This window comes from Thalassophryne amazonica, chromosome 3, assembly GCF_902500255.1.
Source record: "Thalassophryne amazonica chromosome 3, fThaAma1.1, whole genome shotgun sequence".
NCBI lineage: Eukaryota > Metazoa > Chordata > Actinopteri > Batrachoidiformes > Batrachoididae > Thalassophryne > Thalassophryne amazonica.
In genome coordinates, this window is record NC_047105.1 from 23411640 (window position 1) to 23433367 (window position 21728).

At 40.1% G+C, this 21728-nt stretch overlaps 1 protein-coding gene across 1 annotated transcript in view; it reads left to right on the forward strand.

Moving 5' to 3' along the window:
• The window catches only part of LOC117506417 (dedicator of cytokinesis protein 3-like), a 544822-nt gene that overhangs the window by 274903 nt on the left and 248191 nt on the right, over positions 1-21728 (forward strand). Inside the window, exon 6 of the mRNA XM_034165920.1 lies at positions 12508-12604. Coding sequence (XP_034021811.1) covers positions 12508-12604 — 97 coding nt within the window. The remainder of the gene's footprint in view (positions 1-12507; positions 12605-21728) is intronic.

The following is a 21728-nucleotide window of genomic DNA, read 5'->3' on the forward strand; positions in this document are numbered from 1 at the left end:
CTATGAATTGTAAGAGGTTGTCATACTTGACCTCTGTGTCAATTTTCATGATGATATGACAAAATTAAAGCTGTCAAAAGGAAGAACGTAATTTCATGGCGAAGGGTCGATATTCGGTACGCCGCCACATGGACGCCATTATTAATAGCTTCACGGTTATTTATTTATCAAGATCAAAAGGAAATTTAGTTAGTTCTGATTGCGTCTGTATGTTGCACGTTTGAAACTTGAGTATTAACTTATTGCACTTGACAGACTGTTTTAGTAGCCGAGATGCCACCACTTCCTCAAAGAACAAACAAATTGTTCATTGTAAACATTGGGTGCATTTAAAGAGTTAACAGTTTACACTGTGCTTTTTTCATTAAGAACAAACATCTCCAAGTGTACCATAGTTCTGCACTTTTCTGCTGAGCACAAGTTACATTTTAGTTACTGTCTTTGATATATTTTAAAGTCACTTTTATGTGAAGTCTGCAAAAAATTTGGTGAAAACTGGTATAAAAATGCATTTCTCTAATTTTAAGGCCCTTCACAACATTCACAACATTCACCATGCACCACAGTTGTCAAACATGCATGGCTGCCTAATTAACTGCAGTCCCACTGCAAAGTCACTGCAGTCACAATATTCATATGCCACGAAAACAGCGGTTTTGGCCACATCAAAGCCGGGCTGTGTGCCTGCACTCACCTCCCCATCACACTAGAGACTGACTGAGGGTGAATACCACGAAAGTGGCTATTTGACCTTCAGCGGGCAAGGTGCACTCGAACGCCCTCTTACATCAGTCGTACTGCAAAACCAAAAAATGTCTACCACATGTGTGTGCACGGCACTTCAGCGGTGCACATGGCACCACTGTCAAGCTGTGGTTGTCCTGGTGATGACAAGCTGTCACTTGATTTCGGCTCACCTGCGCGCAGCTGAATTGGATGAGACCACTGTGTGACACCCCTGTCGTGACGTCCACAACATGTACCTCTGAAGGCAGACCCATGCCAACAGTTTGGCCAGCCTGCCAGAAAAATAATAATAAAAACACATTGTAACGGTGGCAAGTGCACGCTACAACACGTAGCACATGATCGCTGGGTCCACACAACCAGGACATGAAATAAAACAACAGAATGTCCACACTGGCTGGAAAAAGAAAAAACTAACAACACAGTCCACAACATTTGAGGGAAAGAGAAAAGATGACTGTCATGTGGACACTGCTTAGTCAACACGAGATGCACAGTGCGGTCAGGGCATGCGGGTGGGTGAGGGGCCAGCAATTCACATTTTGAATAAATAAATGGATGATTGATTGACTGTATAAATGTATTCAGTACAGATACACAGACAAAAGCTCCTTATCATAACAGCAAAAGATGTCAGGAACACAGATTAAAAATAAGAACGGGAATCAAGAACACGTGTATTTAACACATAAGTTATGCTGACTTATGGTTTGGTGTGAATACTGATAGAATAACTCCATTAATGTCATTTCTGCCATTTGTACAAAGTTAAATATAACATATATCTTTTAATGCTGAATAATGCACTAATTCTGAGGTGTTGCAACAAACACAGACAGATCACAAAGGATTCTGGGTAAAAGTGCCTCTGCTAAACACTGATTGGTTCAGTAATTCATTATGTAAACCAACACGTTAATGTGACGTGTGTTGGTATTTACAGATAAATGTGCTTTTGTAAAATATTCCATTTTTTATTTGCAAAAACAGGCATTTTTATGGAGCTCTAGAAGTGTCATCGCAAAATGTTTTTCATGTGGAGAGAATGTGCGCTCATTTTATTAGTGCCGTGCACATGTTTCATGATGTAAAACGTGCACTCAATATTGTCTTGACACATAAATGTTGGCTTTACACTGTGCGAGTTTTGGCCCTTTTTCAAGTGATTTTTCATTCGTGCGAGAATTTTTTGGAACCGAGTTTCAGGTTAATTGCGCGTCCTGCATCGTGTAGTGTACATGGAGTAACAAGCTGCGTTTAACATCTCATGATCACCTCCTGATCGCGGATCGTATGGTCAGATGAAAATCAAACCTGTTTGATATTATTCTGGTCGGCCGTCATGAGTGTATCCTGCTGCTGAAGAGCAACAAGTGTCCAACCGCTCTCACTGTGCCTGTGCAAACACCGCAGAGCTGTCTTGTAATGTTTTTTGTTGTTGTTTTGTTTTTAAACTTTGATGTCTCCCATTGAGAGTTTTTGTAAATTAAGTTTGAAAAAACTTAACTTGTGATTAAAAATATCATACAGTGTCTGCTTAGCTTCAGGACGAATACTGCCATGAACTGCCATGAACACTACTGGCCAGTAGATGGCAGTAGAGGCCTTGAAAACTTGCCAAAACAAAATTCCAGATAATCCGTGTCTGCTACATTTAAGATGCGTGGAATTTCACAAACGCAAATACAATAACATCTATAAACCCAGAGAATATATTCACGAGCGTTTTAGGCACTAGAGTTTGATGCTGTTGTCCGTGGAGCCTGAACATAGTGTCTGTCTGAAATGCATTTGTCCTGTCGTGAACGTACTGAGATTACCCTATCCTACCCTGCTGGGCACAGCATGTGCTCACTAAAACCTTAAAAAGTAGCACATTACTTTAAAACTAAAACATATATATGATATTTTCACTTTATAAAACTTCAGACATGACAGTAATTTTAAATAACTTGTCCAAAATTAGTTTGGTTAAAATTTGAACCATAAGTTAAAAATGTATGCCTCTGGATGACTTGGGTGATATTACCAGCGTATCAGTATGGTGTTAAAAGAAATTATTTTTTGTGTGTGACTGGTTCTCCTTTGCCTACAGAGGATAGAGCAGTTTCTCATAGAAGCAGCTGTCTTCTGTTTGCAGAGGGTAGAACTACACATCTGTTAGGAAACTTTTAACAGGTAGGTGCTCAATTGATTTTAAATTTTAAAAATGTTTGCCGCTGTTAAGCTTTGTTTACTACGTTATCAGAGAAAAATTTATCAGAAGATAATTAGTCCGATAATGGTTTTTAAAGTTATCTAAAAAGATAATCCATTAATGAAAACATTATCTTCGATAATTATCTGTTATCGGATTATCTGAACTGTGCCCACCACTGCTTATATGTTAAGGAGAGCAGAATTAGATTGCCTTATCTCAGCTGACAGACTATTCCATAAAAACGGTGCATGGTACGAAAAAGACCTGTGGGACCTTTGGTACACATAGTAATCCTGTACTCGGAGTGAAGAGTACAGGCCAGTACATAAGGTTTTACGAGACCTTTGAAGTAGCAGGGTTCTAATCCATTCAAATTTTCTAAGTTAACTAGGGATGGGTATTGATAAGATTTTATCTATCTATGCCATTATCAGTTCCGCTTATCGATCCAATTCCTTATCGATTCCCTTATTGATACCTCTTGTGAAGTTTCTGTGTACTAAAAGTAGGCTTTACAGGTTTTCTGTGTCAGCAACATTTTAAATTGGTCACTGGATCCTTGATCCCCGGACATAAATAAAAATAAAATCTGTAGTTTTTGTCAAAACCATTCCATTGAGACATTTTGGCATGAATGTCACTCCATACCTCTGAGCTGAGCTCAGCCGGCTGCTGCACATCAGAGCAGGACGTCTCGTTTTGAGAGGAAAAAAAAACGTTTTGATCGATTGCAGTTTGTATTATGTTTGGAAAGAGGTGTCATTTGATTTAAATGCCGTTTTGCTTTGAAGTTATTAATTCTGACTGGACTCTATCATTCTAACTTGACTCAGCAGAGAGCCGCACAGCGTTTGGAACTGTTTGAACAGAACGGAGGACGATTCTCGTTTCTTTCTCGCAACAAGACAGGAGTCCCAGTTAGTGACTTTAATCCGCACAAAAGTGACTCACGATTGACATATTCAGGGATGAAAGTGATGAAAAACAAAACAACAAAAAAAAACGCTGTAACACAAAATTACTCCCCAGCACCACCTGCACGAAAATTTTTGAATTCTAGAAGTTCTGAAATGCAATGTGGGACTATTCCAAACAATAAACTGCAGTGAGTGCAGCATCCATTTTGGTGAGAAAAAACCCCCAGCTTTCCTTATTCACATTCATTCCAGTAGTATTCTACTCTTACTAGGATGCAGCAGTTTTCTAGCTTGGCAGATAGTCCTGGAGCAAATCACTGAAGAAATTAACAAATTGAAAACAAGGTTTGACCGAAACAAGTTGTCTTTAAACTTAAATAAAACAGGGATGAAGTGGACGTGTAAGAGTTACTAGGTATTCACAGGAAACAGTTATTTATTTCTATATTTATTTATGTTCATTGTTCGTTGGTTTTATCTTTTCTGTTGTGTTTTGTTTCGTTTTATCAGGTTCTTTTTGTCTCTTTCTCTAAAATTGTATTGTAGCATTATTAGTTATTATTACCATTATTGCTGTTGTTGCTATTATTATTATTAATGTATAAATAAAAATACATTTAAAAACATTTCAATTCTTACAACAACAAACTCTGAGCCATTAATTATTATACGGAAAACAAATGCACACAAACGTGCTGAGATGCGAACAGCTTAATGCTAACTTTAACACTGAAAACACCATAGACACGTGTTAGCATCGGTCACATTTTTAAGTTATAAAATACATCTATCAACTGTTTCAGAAGACCATAACAGGTCGGTTTAACATAAAAAGGGTAAATATTACTCACAGACATATCCTTTTTAGGGTTTTAGTCTGGAAAAATTAAGATAAAGCGAAATAAAACAAAGATCCAACGAAGCAGCGGGTCGGGTCAATGCTTCATTGCTTCAAGCTTCAAAGAAGAGCTGCGCTGCAGAAATGGTTGATTACAGACCCTGCAGGGGTTCTGTAGTCAACATAGACATGATCATTTTTCAGACAAACACCCCCCAGAACAACGGCCACTCTGAAGGACCAATAAGGGAATTGTTAAGCAAAAAGGTTATTGATGTTTGGTGGATTAAATCATTTCTTAACGATACCCAAAAAGAACCGGTTCCTAATACCCAACCCTAAAGTTAACAATGAAACCCGAAAAATGGATAGTAGCTGGGAAATACTATTGCAGGCTTGGTTGCAAGACCTTGTCCACCATTCTTCATGTGTAGCTGGAGTTGCATCAGGACGGCCATGTGGTCGGCTAAAGCATACAGTTGTAAAACCAGCCTGCTGTGATGACCCTTGCTGATGATGATGATAATTATAGTGTGTATTCTTGTTATTGTTTTTTTTTTAAGACCATGCTTGTAATCAAACAGGAATTGTGGATTAAATTTTTAATGTTTTTGCAAATTCCAGTAGGAGAGGTAGGTCAGGTAGAATTATTTAATGACCTGAATGTCATAAAATGAGGTCATTAAATCATGTCTAGATCTGTGGGCAGATGAGGGCATCAAGAGACCGTGTTCGAATCCAGTGAAGACTTAACCACTGCTGCAGGTGTGGAATGTTATCTGACCTCCCGTTATGAAAAACACATTAGAGAATATAAAAATAGAGAGCCTGTAGTTAATGTCAGTATATTGGGCAAAATGATACGATTGCTCAATACTCACTTCTTTTAAAGTTAATTTTGACTGTGAAACGACCACCCATGAGTTAGAAATGGATGATCCTTAGATTGTTTCAGGAGTGGCTGAATACATGTGGGTATTTAAATAAGACTGTTACTACAACCAGCATCAGCAGAGCCTTCATCCTTTCACCTGCATTTATCGATTTGTATCCAAATAACTTTTTAAAATCAAAATTGGTGGTTGCAAAAATTCTGATGAAATTTGATGCTGTTATGTTTCACTCACATAAAGTCTGCAGTTATTTGGCTATATAACCCATAACTAAGCATGGGTTGTATGCTTCAGGTTATCTACGTTGCAAAGAAGTCGAAAAACCAGTGTGTGCTCCCAGTCGAAGAAGAGGGGCCTTTATTGTCTTTGCACTTACATGAATGAATAATGAAATTTGTTCTCTGCATTTAAGAATCCTAATTACAGTTAGTCAGTCCAACACTAACTAGTGACCCAAGACAATGACTGGATGTTTTTGACACCAGGTCTCTTCTGAGGATCCATGGGTACCACTTCAATGACTTGGTATCAAACGAGTGGTTAGTGAGAGAGACTAAGATGAGGAGTCTCGCTTGCATTGTGAGGGAAAGTCAGCTTCAACATTTTGGCCATGCGGCACTAGGGATGGGTATTGATAAGATTTTATCGATATCGATGCCATTATCGATTCTGCTTATCGATCCGATTCCTTATTGATACCTCGTGAATTTTGTACTAAAAGTAGGCTTTACAGGTTTTCTATGTATTTCCTTGGGTCTTAAAGTAAATAAATATGAAATTAGTCACGGTATCCTTGATCTCTGGACATAAATAAAATAAACAAAACAGTGTTTCGCTTTGAAGTTATTAATTCAGACTGGATTCTATCGTTCTATCTTGACTTGTCAGAGAGCCGCGCAACGTTTGGAGCTGTGTGAACAGAACGGAGGACGATTCTCGTTTCTTTCTCGCAACGAGACAGGAGTCCCAGTTAGTAACTTTAATCCGCACAAAAGTGAATCACAACTCATATTCAGGGATGAAGTGGTGAAAAACAAAAAAAGCTGAAACCCAAAATTACCCCCCAACACCACCTGCACGAAAATGTTTCAATTCTAGAAGCTCTGAAATGCAATTTGGGACTATTCCAGACAATAAACTGGAGTATCCATTTAGGTGAGAAAAAAAAAAATACAACTTTCCTTATTCAGATTCATTCCAGTAGTATTCTGCTCTTACTAGGATGCAGCAGTTTTCTAGTTTGGCAGATAGTTCTGGAGGAAATCACTGAAGAAATTAACAAACTGAAAATATGGTTTGACCAAAACAAACTGTCATTAAACTTAAATAAGACAGGGATGAAATGGAGGTGTGAGAGTCACTAGGTGTTCACAAGAAACACTTATTTATTTCTGTATGTATTTATTTATGTATTTGTTTATGTTCATTGTTAGTTGCTATTATATATTTTCTGTTGTGTTTCTATTCAGGTTCTTTTTGTCTCTTTCTCTAAAATTGTATATAATAATCATTAGATTATTAATATATAAGCAAAAATAAATTTAAGGAATATTACAATTTGAAAACAAATGCACCCGAACGTGATGACGGCTGCAATTGCTAAATGCTAACTTTTAACATTGAAAATGCCATAGACATGCTAACGTGTTAGCATCGCTCCCGTTTTTAAGTTATAAAATACATCTATCAACTGTTTCAGAAGACCATAACAGGTCGGTTTAACATAGAAAAGGTAAATAATACTCACAGACGTATGCTCTTTAGGGTTTTAGCGGGGGAAAATTAAGCAAAAGAAAGAAAGAAACGAAGCAATCGATCGAAGCATTGCTTCAATCTGCGAGCCACTGCTTCGATTGGTTCAAGGTTCAAAGCAAAGCCGCGATGCAGAAAAGTTGATTAAGGACCCGCTGCAGGGTCTGTAATCAATGTAGAGAAATGATCATTTTCCTGACAAACATCCGCCAAAACAACGGCAACTCTGAAGGACCGATAACAGAATCGTTAAGCACAAAGCTTATTGATGTCGGTGGATCGAATCATTTCTTAACTATACCTGAAAGGAACCAGTTCTCGATACCCATCCCTATGCGGCATGGTTCTCTGTGCATGATCCAGCACACACTTGCCTGAGTGTTGAGGACACCAGGTCTTGCACGAAGACCAAGGGGACGCCCATGTTTCACCTGGCTGCAGCGGATTAGGGCCATGGCAAGTGTTCTGAGCCCCTTTCTGAGACAGTCACATAGTTAATCAAGAAATCAAATCAGTTAATCAGTTCAAATAGGGTGCTCTACATGTGTATAGCCCCATCATTGTTGGATGCAAGACGCATACATCGATCGCTACATACAAGGGCAGAATGATTTTATTAGTTATCTTCAGTGTCGTTCACACCCTAATACAGCTGCAGATGTGGACAAACGTGTCGCTGTTCCTCAGACTGTGGACCCTTGAAAGGTGATATTTTAGCCTCCTGGTGTGTGATGATTGCCACTTTATTTGTGCCATCAATATATTTGATTCAAGAATAAGACAGAAATACATGATTGGAAACTGTGGCAGTGGAGAGAGATGGAAAGATGAGCATGGAGGGCAAAAATAACAAATGGAGACCACTGACCGAGGACAAAAAAGGAAGATTGAATCAGATTAAAGTCAGAACGGGGGAAGAAAGGAGGGGAAACGTGCCGATATACTAATCAAGAAAAGACAAATGCAGACAAAATGACGTAAAGAGAAGGTCAGATGGGGAAGATGGGTGTAGAAGAAAATGGATAGATGATGGATGGAGATAAGGTAAGCGGAACAACAAAGGAAGAGGGGTAAAGAAACAAACAAGGGAAGAGCAGAGGAGAGACGGAAAGTGAAGTGGAGAGATGGAGGAACTTTGAGGAAAATCATGAGGAAATTGAGGAAGAATGGGTTGATTAACAGGTGTAAGGAAACAGATGCGGGTGAAATCGCCAGGCGGCTGCCAGCTATGACTCTGCTGGGATATCAAGGGATCCAGCACACTGGCTGATATTAATTAATCAGTGATGAGACGGAGCCTGGAGACCAAGGCGCAGAACACAACCATCAAGGACGGAAAGAGAGAAAAGCAGGAAGGGAAAAGAAAGACGTATTCTAATGCTCCAGCCTCCGGGGCTCAGAGTTCTGTGAACATCTCCAATGTGGTTAAAATTATGTATTGGTACGATCAGGAGGGAAGCGGAGAGTTAGCACACAATGATTTTTTACATTAGTGTAGGAGATAGTGTCTCTTATTTCAGCTGGTGCAGTCGTTCTGTAGTGTACTCTGTCAGGACGGTTTTACAAATAAAACCACAAACTCTGTGTGTCACACAGTCACCTGGTTAACTGTGCCGGTGTTAATTTGTCCATTATGTTGAAACTAACGGTTTATTTTCTTGAAGATCTTTAAATGAAGGTCTTTAAATCACCCCACAACACACGCACATGTGTTGTGGGGGGAGCCAACACTCTGGCATGCCACATGTGCAACTTCACAGTCGTGGGGCACTTAGACAAATTTCACTGCCAGCTCGACAGTGATTGTCTGCTGAATGTTTTCATTGTAATAGTGCGAATGGCCACACATTTTCTAAGTGCCAAACGAGCGGTGTTAGATGTTCGTGTGTGTCACCTGGAATTTGGCCGACACCTGCTGCAAGAGCGATGGATGGGCTCGCACACCGCACACTGTCTATCAGCCGCTGGTGTGCGCAAATATACTCAACAAAAATATAAACGCAACACTTTTGGTTTTGCTCCCATTTTGTATGAGATGAACTCAAAGATCTAAAACTTTTTCCACATACACAATATCACCATTTCCCTCAAATATTGTTCACAAACCAGTCTAAATCTGTGATAGTGAGCACTTCTCCTTTTCTGAGATAATCCATCCCACCTCACAGGTGTGCCATACCAAGATGCTGATTAGACACCATGATTAGTGCACAGGGTGTGCCTTAGACTGCCCACAATAAAAGGCCACTCTGAAAGGTGCAGTTTTGTTTTATTGGGGGGGGATACCAGTCAGTATCTGGTGTGACCACCATTTGCCTCATACAGTGCAACACATCTCCTTCGCATAGAGTTGATCAGGTTGTCAATTGTGGCCTGTGGAATGTTGCTCCACTCCAATGGCTGTGCGAAGGTGCTGGATATTGGCAGGAACTGGTACACGCTGTCATATACGCCGGTCCAGAGCATCCCAAACATGCTCAATGGGTGACATGTCCGTGAGTATGCCGGCCATGCAAGAACTGGGACATTTTCAGCTTCCAAGAATTGTGTACAGATCCTTACAACATGGGGCCGTGCATTATCCTGCTGCAACATGAGGTGATGTTCTTGGATGTATGGCACAACAATGGGCCTCAGGATCTCGTCACGGTATCTCTGTGCATTCAAAATGCCATCAATAAAATGCACATGTGTTCTTCGTCCATAACAGACGCCTGCCCATACCATAACCCCACCGCCACCATGGGCCGCTCGATCCACAACACTGACATCAGAAAACCGCTCTCCCACACGACGCCACACACGCTGTCTGCCATCTGCCCTGAACAGTGTGAACCGGGATTCATCCGTGAAGAGAACACCTCTCCAACGTGCCAAACGCCAGCCAGCGAATGTGAGCATTTGCCCACTCAAGTCGGTTACGACAACGAACTGAAGTCAGGTCAAGACCCCGATGAGGACGACGAGCATGACAGTTTGTGCAGAAATTTGTGCAGAAATTCTTTGGTTATGCAAACTGATTGTTTCAGCAGCTGTCCGAGTGGCTGGTCTCAGACGATCTTGGAGGTCAACATGCTGGATGTGGAGGTCTTGGGCTGGTGTGGTTACACGTGGTCTGCGGTTGTGAGGCTGGTTGGATGTACTGCCAAATTATGTGAAACGCCTTTGGAGATGGCTTATGGTAGAGAAATGAACATTCAATACACGAGCAGCAGCTCTGGTTGACATTCCTGCTGTCAGCATGCCAATTGCACGCTCCCTCAAATCTTGCGACATCTGTGGCATTGTGCTGTGTGATAAAACTGCACCTTTCAGAGTGGCCTTTTATTGTGGGCAGTCTAAGGCACACATGTGCACTAATCATGGTGTCTAATCAGCATCTTGGTATGGCACACCTGTGAGGTGGGATGGATTATCTCAGCAAAGGAGAAGTGCTCACTATCACAGATTTAGACTGGTTTGTGAACAATATTTGAGGGAAATGGTGATATTGTGTATGTGGAAAAAGTTTTAGATCTTTGAGTTCATCTCATACAAAATGGGAGCAAAACCAAAAGTGTTGCGTTTATATTTTTGTTGAGTGTAGTTGTAGCAACAGCTTACACGTTTTGCACACGATTCCTGCTTCATGCGCACAGCTGTTGAGACATCTCCAGTTGTGGACATCACAGTTGCAGCACATGTCCCATGATTTGACGGACACGCGCGTGTGTATGCTTGTGTGGAAATACATAAAAACGGACCGTCAGTTCACTTGAACATGCAGCAGGCAATCTGAATGTCACATCTGACAGGACACACGTGTCGGGCTGTGAGCGGCATGCCGCAGGACCAGGACAACCCAACAGTACAACAAATACGCCAATTTCAATCACCTATCAGCAGAAATACGCCGTTTGGTCAGTTATCACAGCGCTTTTTTTCCACTTTTTTAGAAAATACATTTATCTACTTGTTAATTTTAGCCATTTCACACTCCTGTTACAAGACAGTGATTGTAGCACAGTGGTATTCTGTCTGGTAATCAGAGTGTGCGGGTTCAAATCCTGTGAGTGGCATTTTTTTTAATTTAACCAGGGTTATTTAACCCCGGGATTCTGTATTGTGTCCCCTTCTATGTATTATTTATATCAACCCAGTGATATTCACTAATTATACAGCTGGTTTTTATTTTAATTCCCTCCACATCAGCGCTGCGATGTGGTGCAGCTCGTCCTATGGAACACAGTGCGAGCAGCTGCAACAGCTCGCACTGTGTTCCTACTCGAAAGATACCGTCGTGTGCATGAACCGTCGCACCAGTATCGTGCATGCCTGCCCGTCTGCGCGATGTTTCGTGGTGCACTCATATGAGCTCTACCACCGCGAGTCGCCCTGAGTGTACGTATTCACACTATGTTTGAAGTTGCCCTAAACAAGAGCAATCAGAGATTTCTGACGTCCTCAAATCCGGATCTGGATCACCTCCAAAATTTAATGGAGCCTATGTATCTGTGGTGCAAATTTGGTGAGAATCCGTGAAGAAGTTTTGATGTCATCCTTCAAAGCCTATATAAATTGAAATCTTGAGACAGAATCTGGATCCAGGTCACCTCCAAAATTCAGTGGAGTCTTCCATGGTCTAATATCTATGTGTGGTGCAAATTTGGTGAGAATCTGTGAAGTAGTTTGGACGTAATCCTGTTAACACACAGACAGACAGACAAATAAATAAATAAACCCCACTGATCTTGTTACATCCTTGGCGGATGTAAATAATCACCATCACACTTGTGTTAAAGTAAGCCCCTTCGGCTGCTCCCTTGTTTTCACTCAGGGTTGCCACAGCAGATCCGAGGTGGATCTGCATGTTGATTTGGCACAAGTTTTACACCGGATGCCCTTCCTGACGCAACTCCACATTACATGGAGCAATGTGGCAGGGGTTTGAACCGGAAATGCACTGAAACCAAGCAGACTAACCACTTGGCCACCACCCCTGCCTTCACACTTGTGTTAGTGTTAAAATAGCGCTTGCATGACATGCTGTTTGTAACCTTAAATGTTACAAACAGCATTACTTAAGATAAAGTAACAGTGTTACTTTATCTTATGTAAATTTGCAGCTCTAAATAATCAGTTTTTGTTTTTGTTTGTTTTTTTTTTATCATGGTTGTCCAGGCCACATGAGACGGTGGTTCCACTTGAAGATTCCATCGTGACTGAGGTCACGTCAACCCTGCAGGAGTGGGCTTTACTGTGGAAGCAGCTCTATGTGGTAAGCACCACCCCATCCTGCTTTATTTTGTTTGCTGTATGAAGATGAGCCGACGTGTGTGACCACTTAAGACATACTTCAGCTGTTCACTGTGTTACTCATCAGGAAGCTCCAGCTAACAGCAGCAGTGTTTTGTGCTTTTCTGGAGAAACTGCAGGCTGAATATTCTTCAGTAGCCTTATGGAACAGACGTTTTTGATTGTTGCGTCATTCAAGGAGGCAGCAATCTGAGAAGGAATCACTCACATCCCATAATTTGAGTTTCAGACCCAAATTAACTGACATTTTGTTGAAGCTGTTATTTCGTAGGATTCACGCAGAGCAAATTGCTGCATTATGGAGGAATGATATTATTATTATTTAAACTGTTTCCCTCCTCCAAAAGCATTTTTCCCACAGAGGTTGGTCAAGACTGTAATTTATACTTTTTTAAAATGGATATTCTGCTTTCACAGTTTTGATTTGTCAGTTATTCCCCCACTGCTGTGATTTTATTCTGCTAATTAACTGTTGAAACAGAAAAACTCAACATTTAGTTTCTCTTAACTTTGGATCATTTGGAATGATTCTTTTGTTGTTGTTATTTTTACAGTTCCATTCAACTGAACACCTGCTGTGGAATTAAATAATGTATGTAGAACAGCTGTTTTCTTAGACGATGCTGTCTTGTTTAAAATAAATAAATAAATACAATATTTTATCATGTCCTCAGCTCATGCCACATTGAAACAATGAGTACTTGTCCATAAACCTGTTATTTGAGGGGTTTCATTTCAGATGCTAGCAAATAATTGCCAAAAATCGTCACTTTTAATCCACAAGGTGTTTGAGTCATAATTGATGAGCTCGGATGATCAGATGAGGTTAAATGAACAGATCTCAGACTGAAAGCCGGCAGTAAACCACGCTGTGTTAGTGTCTTATAGTCGATACTTGGTCAGTGACTCATGCTTGAAGTTCTGGAGGCTGTAAGCTGTTACTTATGAACTGTTGACTGTTTTCTGGTGTTGCTGTCACTTATCTGTTACAGACTCTGACACAGGCCTCTGGCCTACTTCGTAAATATTTCTGTCTGAGGTTTTTTTGTCACTTTTATGCTGATTTTCTCTTTTCTGTCAGACTTTTCTATTTTTTTTCTCCTGTTGGATGATGTGGGGTTTTTTTTTACCCATTTTGTTACTGTTGTTGTATGTCATCTGTCCACGAGACTACTCTTCTGTCTGTCCAGTGACTGTCCTACAGGTTATTTGGAAGAATGTCCGTCGGGCCAACGCTATCAAGATTCACACATGGTGCGCAGTGTGTGGTGTGTGTTGCGCCGTCAGATGATTTTCTGAACAGCAGTTCATAGAATTTTTCAGAGATTTGGCACTAACAGTTGGGGGTGGGGGGGCTGTCTTCTCATTGTATAACGGACTTTTTGATTGAATCCCTGGGGGCCCCAAAAAATGGCAAAAATAAGTAAATACATAAAAAATATTTTTTTTTACACTTTGATTTATGACAGAAAAAATATTAATTATATATTATTATTATTATTATTATTAATATTAAAAATATTGCATGAATGTTCTTTCAAAGACTGCCTACAGGCAAGAAGAATGTCATTGTCCCTGAATCATTCTAAGGGCCCCCAGGACATTTTGCACCCATCTGTTTATTGTTTAATAACTGCCCAGTAACTTTTCTGTCATTCTACACATAGATTCTTTGAATTAATAAACCTACACAAAGGTTTTCATTGACCTTCAGTCATTCTAAAAGCTTTCATGCCCCCCATAAGACTTAAAAAAAAAAAGAAAAAATCACGGTCTAATGCTTTTCTCCCAAAAAATATTTGAATTTTTGTGAAATTTTGTACATAGACTCCTTGTGACTGTCTGGATGTGGTAAGGTGGACATTCTAATTGAATCCCCTTGGAAGGATAAACGATTTAGGCTAATATACATTCTCTCATGCGCGCCACTAGCTTATGGCAAGCTAAAAGTGGATGCTCTCGTTTTGACCGAACAACTATACAGTTTCTGTATATTCTGTGTTAGTACGTACCCACGGCTGACGTGCTTCATGAATTTCTGCACAAAAATTAGTTCCCCAGACCTGCGATGACAGTGCGTTTTCATGGGTAACAAGAACATCAGGAGTATATTTGGCACAAGAACTTGTATATATCGTGTTTTTATGCCTAAATGATCGTAAGTCAATACTCACACTCATCCAGCAGCATTGTAAACAACCGTTAACTGGGTCAGGTGAAAGTAGTCCAGCGAACTCAATCTGTGTGGGTGAGCTAACCCACAGTGCCAAAATAGGAGCGATGTTGCTCCAACGAGAGGGGCACTCTGAGCAGGGTGACAAATACATACAAATCCTACTTCCTCTATAACTTGAGATATACTTTATTGATCTCACAATGGAGAAATTACGTTTACACTCCAGTTACCTCAGACAGCAATTAATCCACAATTATTACTTGTTTACCGTAATAATGGCACACATCAGAATTAAAAACAGCACATACACATTTGACATTGTTTATGTGCACTAAGTTTGAAGAAGTCCGTTATCCGAATTGAGGCAAGTGGGTGAAGGCCACGCAGCAACCCTGAGATGCGCCGCCAACTTCAGGGCCTCTTGAGCCCTTTATTGCTTACTTAAAGGAACTTTAGATAAATTACCATTCCATTTGTTTTATAGGTTAAAGGCATAGACTATGTGTATGTATGTCTGTGTGTGAGTGTGTAAATATATATATATATATATATATATATATATATATATATATATATATATATATATATATATATATATATATATATATATATATACATATATATATATATATATATATACACACACAAGTGGTTAATGCGCTTGGTTTCAGTTCAGAAGGCTCCGGGTTCAAATCCCACCCCTGCCACATTTCTCCATGTAGAACCTGAACATTTCTCACACAGAACCTGTGTGATGTCACCCATTAGTTTTCTATAGACCCAGAACAGCCAAAATGACCCCTTTTTCTGGGTGTCTCTGTGTTGAGGGTCCCGTCCGCACTCATTCAAGATCAACTCATTAATGCATAAATGGGCAGAGTGTCGGTGGCTCTTTGTATGACGGAAGAAACTTGAACATACCTTCCTCCCAAGTCTGAGAGACAAGCTAACATGCTAACCTTGGTTTGGGTGTTTATTAAATAATATTTGTGGGGATTGCATGGTGGTTTTCATAACTGTTTACTTTGGTGTGGACAGAAAAAGTTATCCGCCATGTATTTCCACAGTAATCGTGCATTTAGACCTACCAAGCGATGCTAAAAGTGCTGTCACCGTTAGCATGCAACATTAAATAAGATGAGAGTTTCATTCAGCATGAATAGTGCAACAGGGACATCTTAGAAGATCCATTAGGACATTTTACTGCACAGCAAGCAGTATTTGTAATAAAATACTCCAGACACAAATCGAGTGGCTCCATTTCGATCTGAAACAGTCATCGATAGGCACAGTCGCTGTCGCTCAAAGCAAGCATGCCCACATTTATACAGAATTTTATTAATCAAAACGTCCTAAACTAAGAAGTTAGAAAAAAATTCACTCCCTGTACAGTTGTCATGGCAGTCAAGGATAGGCTTGGGTATTGAGAACTGGTTATTTTCAAGAATCGTTAACAAATTATTTGATCCACAGTCATCAATAGCCTTTTTGCTTAAGGATTCCCTTATTAGTCCTTCAGAGTGGTCGTTTTTGAGGGTGTTTGTCAGGAAAATGATCATGTCTCTCTGTTGATTACAGAACCCCTGCAGGGTCTGTAATCAACCGTTTCTGCAGCACGGTTCTTCTTTGAAGCTTGAAGCAAGCAAGCAGTGCTCCAATCTGCTTTTTTTTTTAACAACTTTTATTTCAAAAATGTATCTCAGTTTACAAAATTTATACATTTTTACCCCTTCTGATAGATAGTCCAGTATGCTTTCTCACAAATAGGAACAAATGTGAACAAATGGCATCTCAGCGGCTTCGGGTAATTGTCATAACATACAACTTTTAAAGTTTCAGTTAAAATTTCCCAAAAAAGAGAACAAAAACAAAAGGACATGAATGAAGGCGCATACAATAATACTAGTGTTGTGTTATATCATAGCATTATGGCATCATTGCATCCAGCTATAATATTTGCTTACTGGATCCCATAGTTCTTTAAATTGATCAAATTTCAATTGAAGTTGAGCTGTAATTTTTTCCATGTGAAACATTGATTTTATACCCTCTTTCCATTGATTAAGTGTAGGGGGTTCAACTTTAAGCCAAGATTTTGTTATCATTTCTTTTGCCACTAATAGTAGTATTTGTATCAATTTGGCATGCTTATATGTCTCCACGTTTGGGGATATTCCTATTACACAATTAATCATTTCAAGAGACAGTCTGTACTTCAAAATAGGTTCAACCTCGCTCAAAACCCCCTGCCAAAATGGTCCCAATACTGGGTAGTCCCAAAATATATGTGTATGATCACCAATCCGTCCACAGTTTCTCCAACATAAATTTGAATTATTGTTTTCAAAACTAAATGTGATAGTGCGGGTCCTAAAAAAATAAATCTAATCATAACTTTCCATCCAATTATTTCCATTCGGGACTATTTGTGGTTTTGTGGTTATCATCACATGCTTTCAACCATGTTTCATCAATGATAATATTTGCTTCTAATTCCCATTTGCCCTTTATATCTAAAGAGTTATCTGATAAATGAAATTGTAAGAATTTGTACAAATTTGAAACTATTGTTGTTTTGTTCCTTGCCTTGATATTCTTTATAAAATAGGTTATAAAATAGGTTTCAGTCGGGGTAGGAGGGTATCTTAGGGACTCCCACTCTCCACTTGTCCTCAAATAGTCCTGTATTTGTAAGTATCAATAAACGTCCTTGGGACACGATCCATATTTGTCTTGCAGTTGTTCAAAAGACCTCAGAGTTTCCCTGTCAAACATTTGGTGTAAAGTTATTAATCCATTCCTTGCCCAAACAGTAAAACTTGGATCCATTTTTACTGGGAGGAAATCACTCAACTTGGTGATTTGAAGCGCACGTGAAATTGTTAAAGGTACACCCAATTTTTTCCTTAAATTTAACCATATGCGATGAGTATTGATAATCCATTCATTCTTTAAGTTCTTTCCATTTTTTTCTGTTCCAAGAAAATTGCAGTCTCCAAAGGGACTAATGGGCTTGCATGATTTTCTAATTTTATCCAGTTTGTTTCTTCATCTTAAACCATCCATTCTATAAGTCCCTGCAGTTGTGCTGCCCAGTAGTAAAATTTAAACTTGGGTAATCCTAAACCCCCATTTCCCTTAGAGCTACATAATAATTTCTTCCGGATCCTAGGTTTCTTCCCTTGCCACACAAATTTAAAAATCATTTTCTCTAGACTTTTAAACATAGATGGAGGTATCCATATAGGCAGGGATTGGAAAAGATACAGGAGACGTGGGAGAACATTCATCTTTACAATTTCTATTCTACCTATGAAAGACAGAGGGAGAATATTCCACCGCTCCAAATCTTTTTTAATTTTAGAGACAAATTTGCTATGATTCTCATTATATAATTGGGAGGTGTGAGGGGTAATGACCACTCCTAAGTATTTGAAGCCTTGACTGGGCCAGTTAAATCAAACACCTTTTTCCAATTCTTTTGTTTTTTTCCTCCACCATCATTAAAGCTTGTGATTTGGTCTCATTGACTTTATAACCTGAGACCAGTCCAAATTCCTTCAGACAGTCTAACAGAGCAGGAACAGAAGACAGTGGGCTAGTAATATATAATATTATGTTATCAGCATAGAAAGATAATTTGAATTCTGTTCCCCCGACATTTAATCCTTTCAGATTTTGGTTTTCACTAATCATTTCTACAAATGATTCTATACTAATTGCGAACAGCAGGGGACTGAGGGGACAGCCTTGTCGGGTTCCTCTTTTCAGTGCGTACTCTTCCGAAATAAATCCGTTTACTCTTATTTTAGAAGTAGGGTTCGAATAAATCACCTTGATCCAGTTAATGAATTTTGAATGAAACCCCAATTTCTTTAAAGTGTAATTTAAAAACATCCAATCTACTCTATCAAATGCTTTTTCAGCATCTAAGCTGAGAAGCATTGATGAATCTTTTTTCCTTAGCAACTGCCATTATGTTTGGTGTTCTCCTAATGATATTAATTCCTAAGTGACCTGGAATGAATCCAGTTTGGTCATTTGGCTAAAATAGATGTTCGAATTTTCATGTCACAACATAATAAGCTTATTGGTCTGTATGAGGAGCAACTTGTAGGATCTTTGCCTTCCTTGTGGATTACGGATATTATTTCCTGGGACCAAGATTTGGGTGGGTCACATTCAGTAAGAGCATGATTAAAGGTTCTCAATAGTAAAGGAGTGAGTTCATCTTTAAAACATTTATGAAACTCATTTGGGTAGCCGTCCACACCTGGGGATTTGTTGTTTTTTAGGCTCTTAATAGTCTCTTCAATTTCTTTTTTTTTTTTTTTTTGAGATTGGATTTATTGGATTTTTAGATTGAATGTCAGTTAATGATGGAATTAATTTTTTCAAAATGTTGTTCAATTTTATCTCCTTTGTTAGTGACCCCTGGTGAGTTGTATAATGTTTCATAAAGGTAGAAAATGCATCCGCAATATCTGTAGGATGCGATACCATTTTTCTTGGTGGTTGGGTGTACAATTTTTGTTACGGTCCGATTAGTTTGGGCCTTGCGTAATTGAAAATCAAGTAGTCTGCTCGCTCGGTTTCCTGATTCGTAATATCTTTGATTAGCAAAACGCAAGGCTCCTTCTGCTTTATATGTTAGCAGGTCATTAAGTTCTGTCCTACATTGTTTTAGAGCTTTGAAAATATTGTCATCATTGGTTCTTTTATGTTCCTTCTCCAAATCCAGGATATTTTTTTCCAACCTTTGCTGCTCTTTGTCTGTATCTTTCTTAATTTTAGATGAGGGCAATAAATTTTCCTCTTATGACCACTTTTGCCGCCTCCCAAACGTACAAACGGAATCCTCTCCATTGTCATTATGTTCTAAATAATTTTTCCATTTTTGTTTAATATTTTGTACATTTGAGTTATTAAGAAGGGAAACATTCAACCTCCACAGTTTCAAGTTGTTGCCCTGATCCAAGTTAAGTGAAAGAACTAGCGGACCATGATTGGAGACTGTTATTGGCTCTATGCAACAACTTGTCTGTTGTGTGTTGGGGGGTTTAGCTGGATGTTTTTGTGTTGTTTTCTTTTCTTTGCTCTCCAGATGGTATGCAAACTGGTTTTTGTCTGTGGAGAAGGTGCTGGCAGAAGAGTCCTTCACCCTCATCAGCATTATTAGCTGCACCTGTGGAGGATGTTCACGTGCAGGCCTACTGACTCACAGCACCTGTGGATGATGCTCACGTGCAAACTTAAAGACTTTCAGCTGAAGCAGATAATGAGATGGCATTCTGCATTTAAGCCGTGAGTGATTCAAGCAGAATTGCCGGGAACTCGACCTTGTGACGTTCGTTTGTGAGACGCTGAGGACCGCGCCAGGGTTTGACACATCGTGCCTGTGAAGGAGGACGGGTGAGGGACACATGCTGTCAGCACACATCAGAGGTGATTATTGTCTGAATGATCGTTAATAGTAATTTGGCATTTTGTTACGCAGTGTATTTGAACATTGATGAGAATTGTGCAGCTCGCTTCTCACTGCCGTGGCGTACGGACTGATGATCCTCCACCTGTTGTGAGAAGCTGCTCATTTACATAAAGCTTAAATTCAGACCTGAATGTGTTGCTGATAGTGTGTGCCTCTGAAGGATATTTGCTGTAGCTCTGTTGACTTACCTCACCTTTTCCATCCTTTACAGAGTCAGTTTGTCGTGTCCACCTGGAGGGTGTTTGGCGGTGAATCTGAGTCCAGAAGCGCCGGGCTTCGATCCTTTTGGGCGCTGGAGAGCGCGCCGTCCTTCACTCCGCCAGACAAACCAAATATTTATGTTGTACACCAAGTATTGCACAGGAGGGGAAATAAAATTGTTTTGTTTGTGGAACCGCTTTCTGGTTATTTAGCGCTGGGTTCGGTCAGACGTTGGTCCGCTCCTCAACCCGTGTCTGCACATAACAGTAGTTCCCGGCCATTCCAAAATGGACCCAGCGGCAGAAGCGGTTCCATTTGCTGAAAGAGTTCAAGAACACTTGGAGAAAATATGGGAGCAATTACAGCATCTCGCAAACCAAATTAAACAAACAGATGCCCGCGTTACGGAGCTTGCAGCGCAAGCCGTTCCGCTTCCTGCTGCTCCAGCTGCAGCACCATCGATACCGGTGCAGATAACTCCGTCACCCAGAGATTCGGCTTCCGAACCAATCATTTGTCATCCGGAGCCTTATGCGGGAAACGTTGAAGCCTGTGCTCTGTTTTTGATGCAATGTTCTCTGGTTTTTGCTCAGCGACCGGCTTCCTTCTCTTCTGATGGTAGCCGTGTCTCATATGTGACAAATTTGCTCCGAGGTGACGCCTTAGCTTGGGTCACTGCGTTGTGGAGTAATAACTCTCCATTGTTAGGATCCTTTAAGGATTTCTCCCGGGAGTTCTGCTTGGTTTTTGACCATCCGGTGAAAACAAATACCGTTGCCCAACGGTTGCTGAATCTCAGGCAGGGGAGGCGGAGTGCGGCGGATTATTCCGTGGATTTCCGAATTTTTTCTGCTCAGTCCGGTTGGAATGCCGCAGCTTTAAGAGGAGTGTTTGTGGATGGTTTGAACGATTCATTAAAAGACGAGCTAGCAGTCCGTGATGAACCAAAAGATTTAGATGAACTAATATCTTTGGTTATTCATCTAGATGATCGGATAAAGGAGCGTGGACGTGAAAGAGGGCGGACATCAGAGCGGGTCTTTTCGTCTCGGGGCTTTCCCCGACACAGATCTGGGCTGTCTCTTCTTCGCCCCACTGAGACTCCTCCGACGAGACCTCTGGCTCCTCTTGCGGATGAGCCCATGCAGCTCTGACGAGCTGAAGCCGCCATATTGCCCCGGTCACATAAGCGTCAAGAAAGATAGTGATGCCATATCTCCA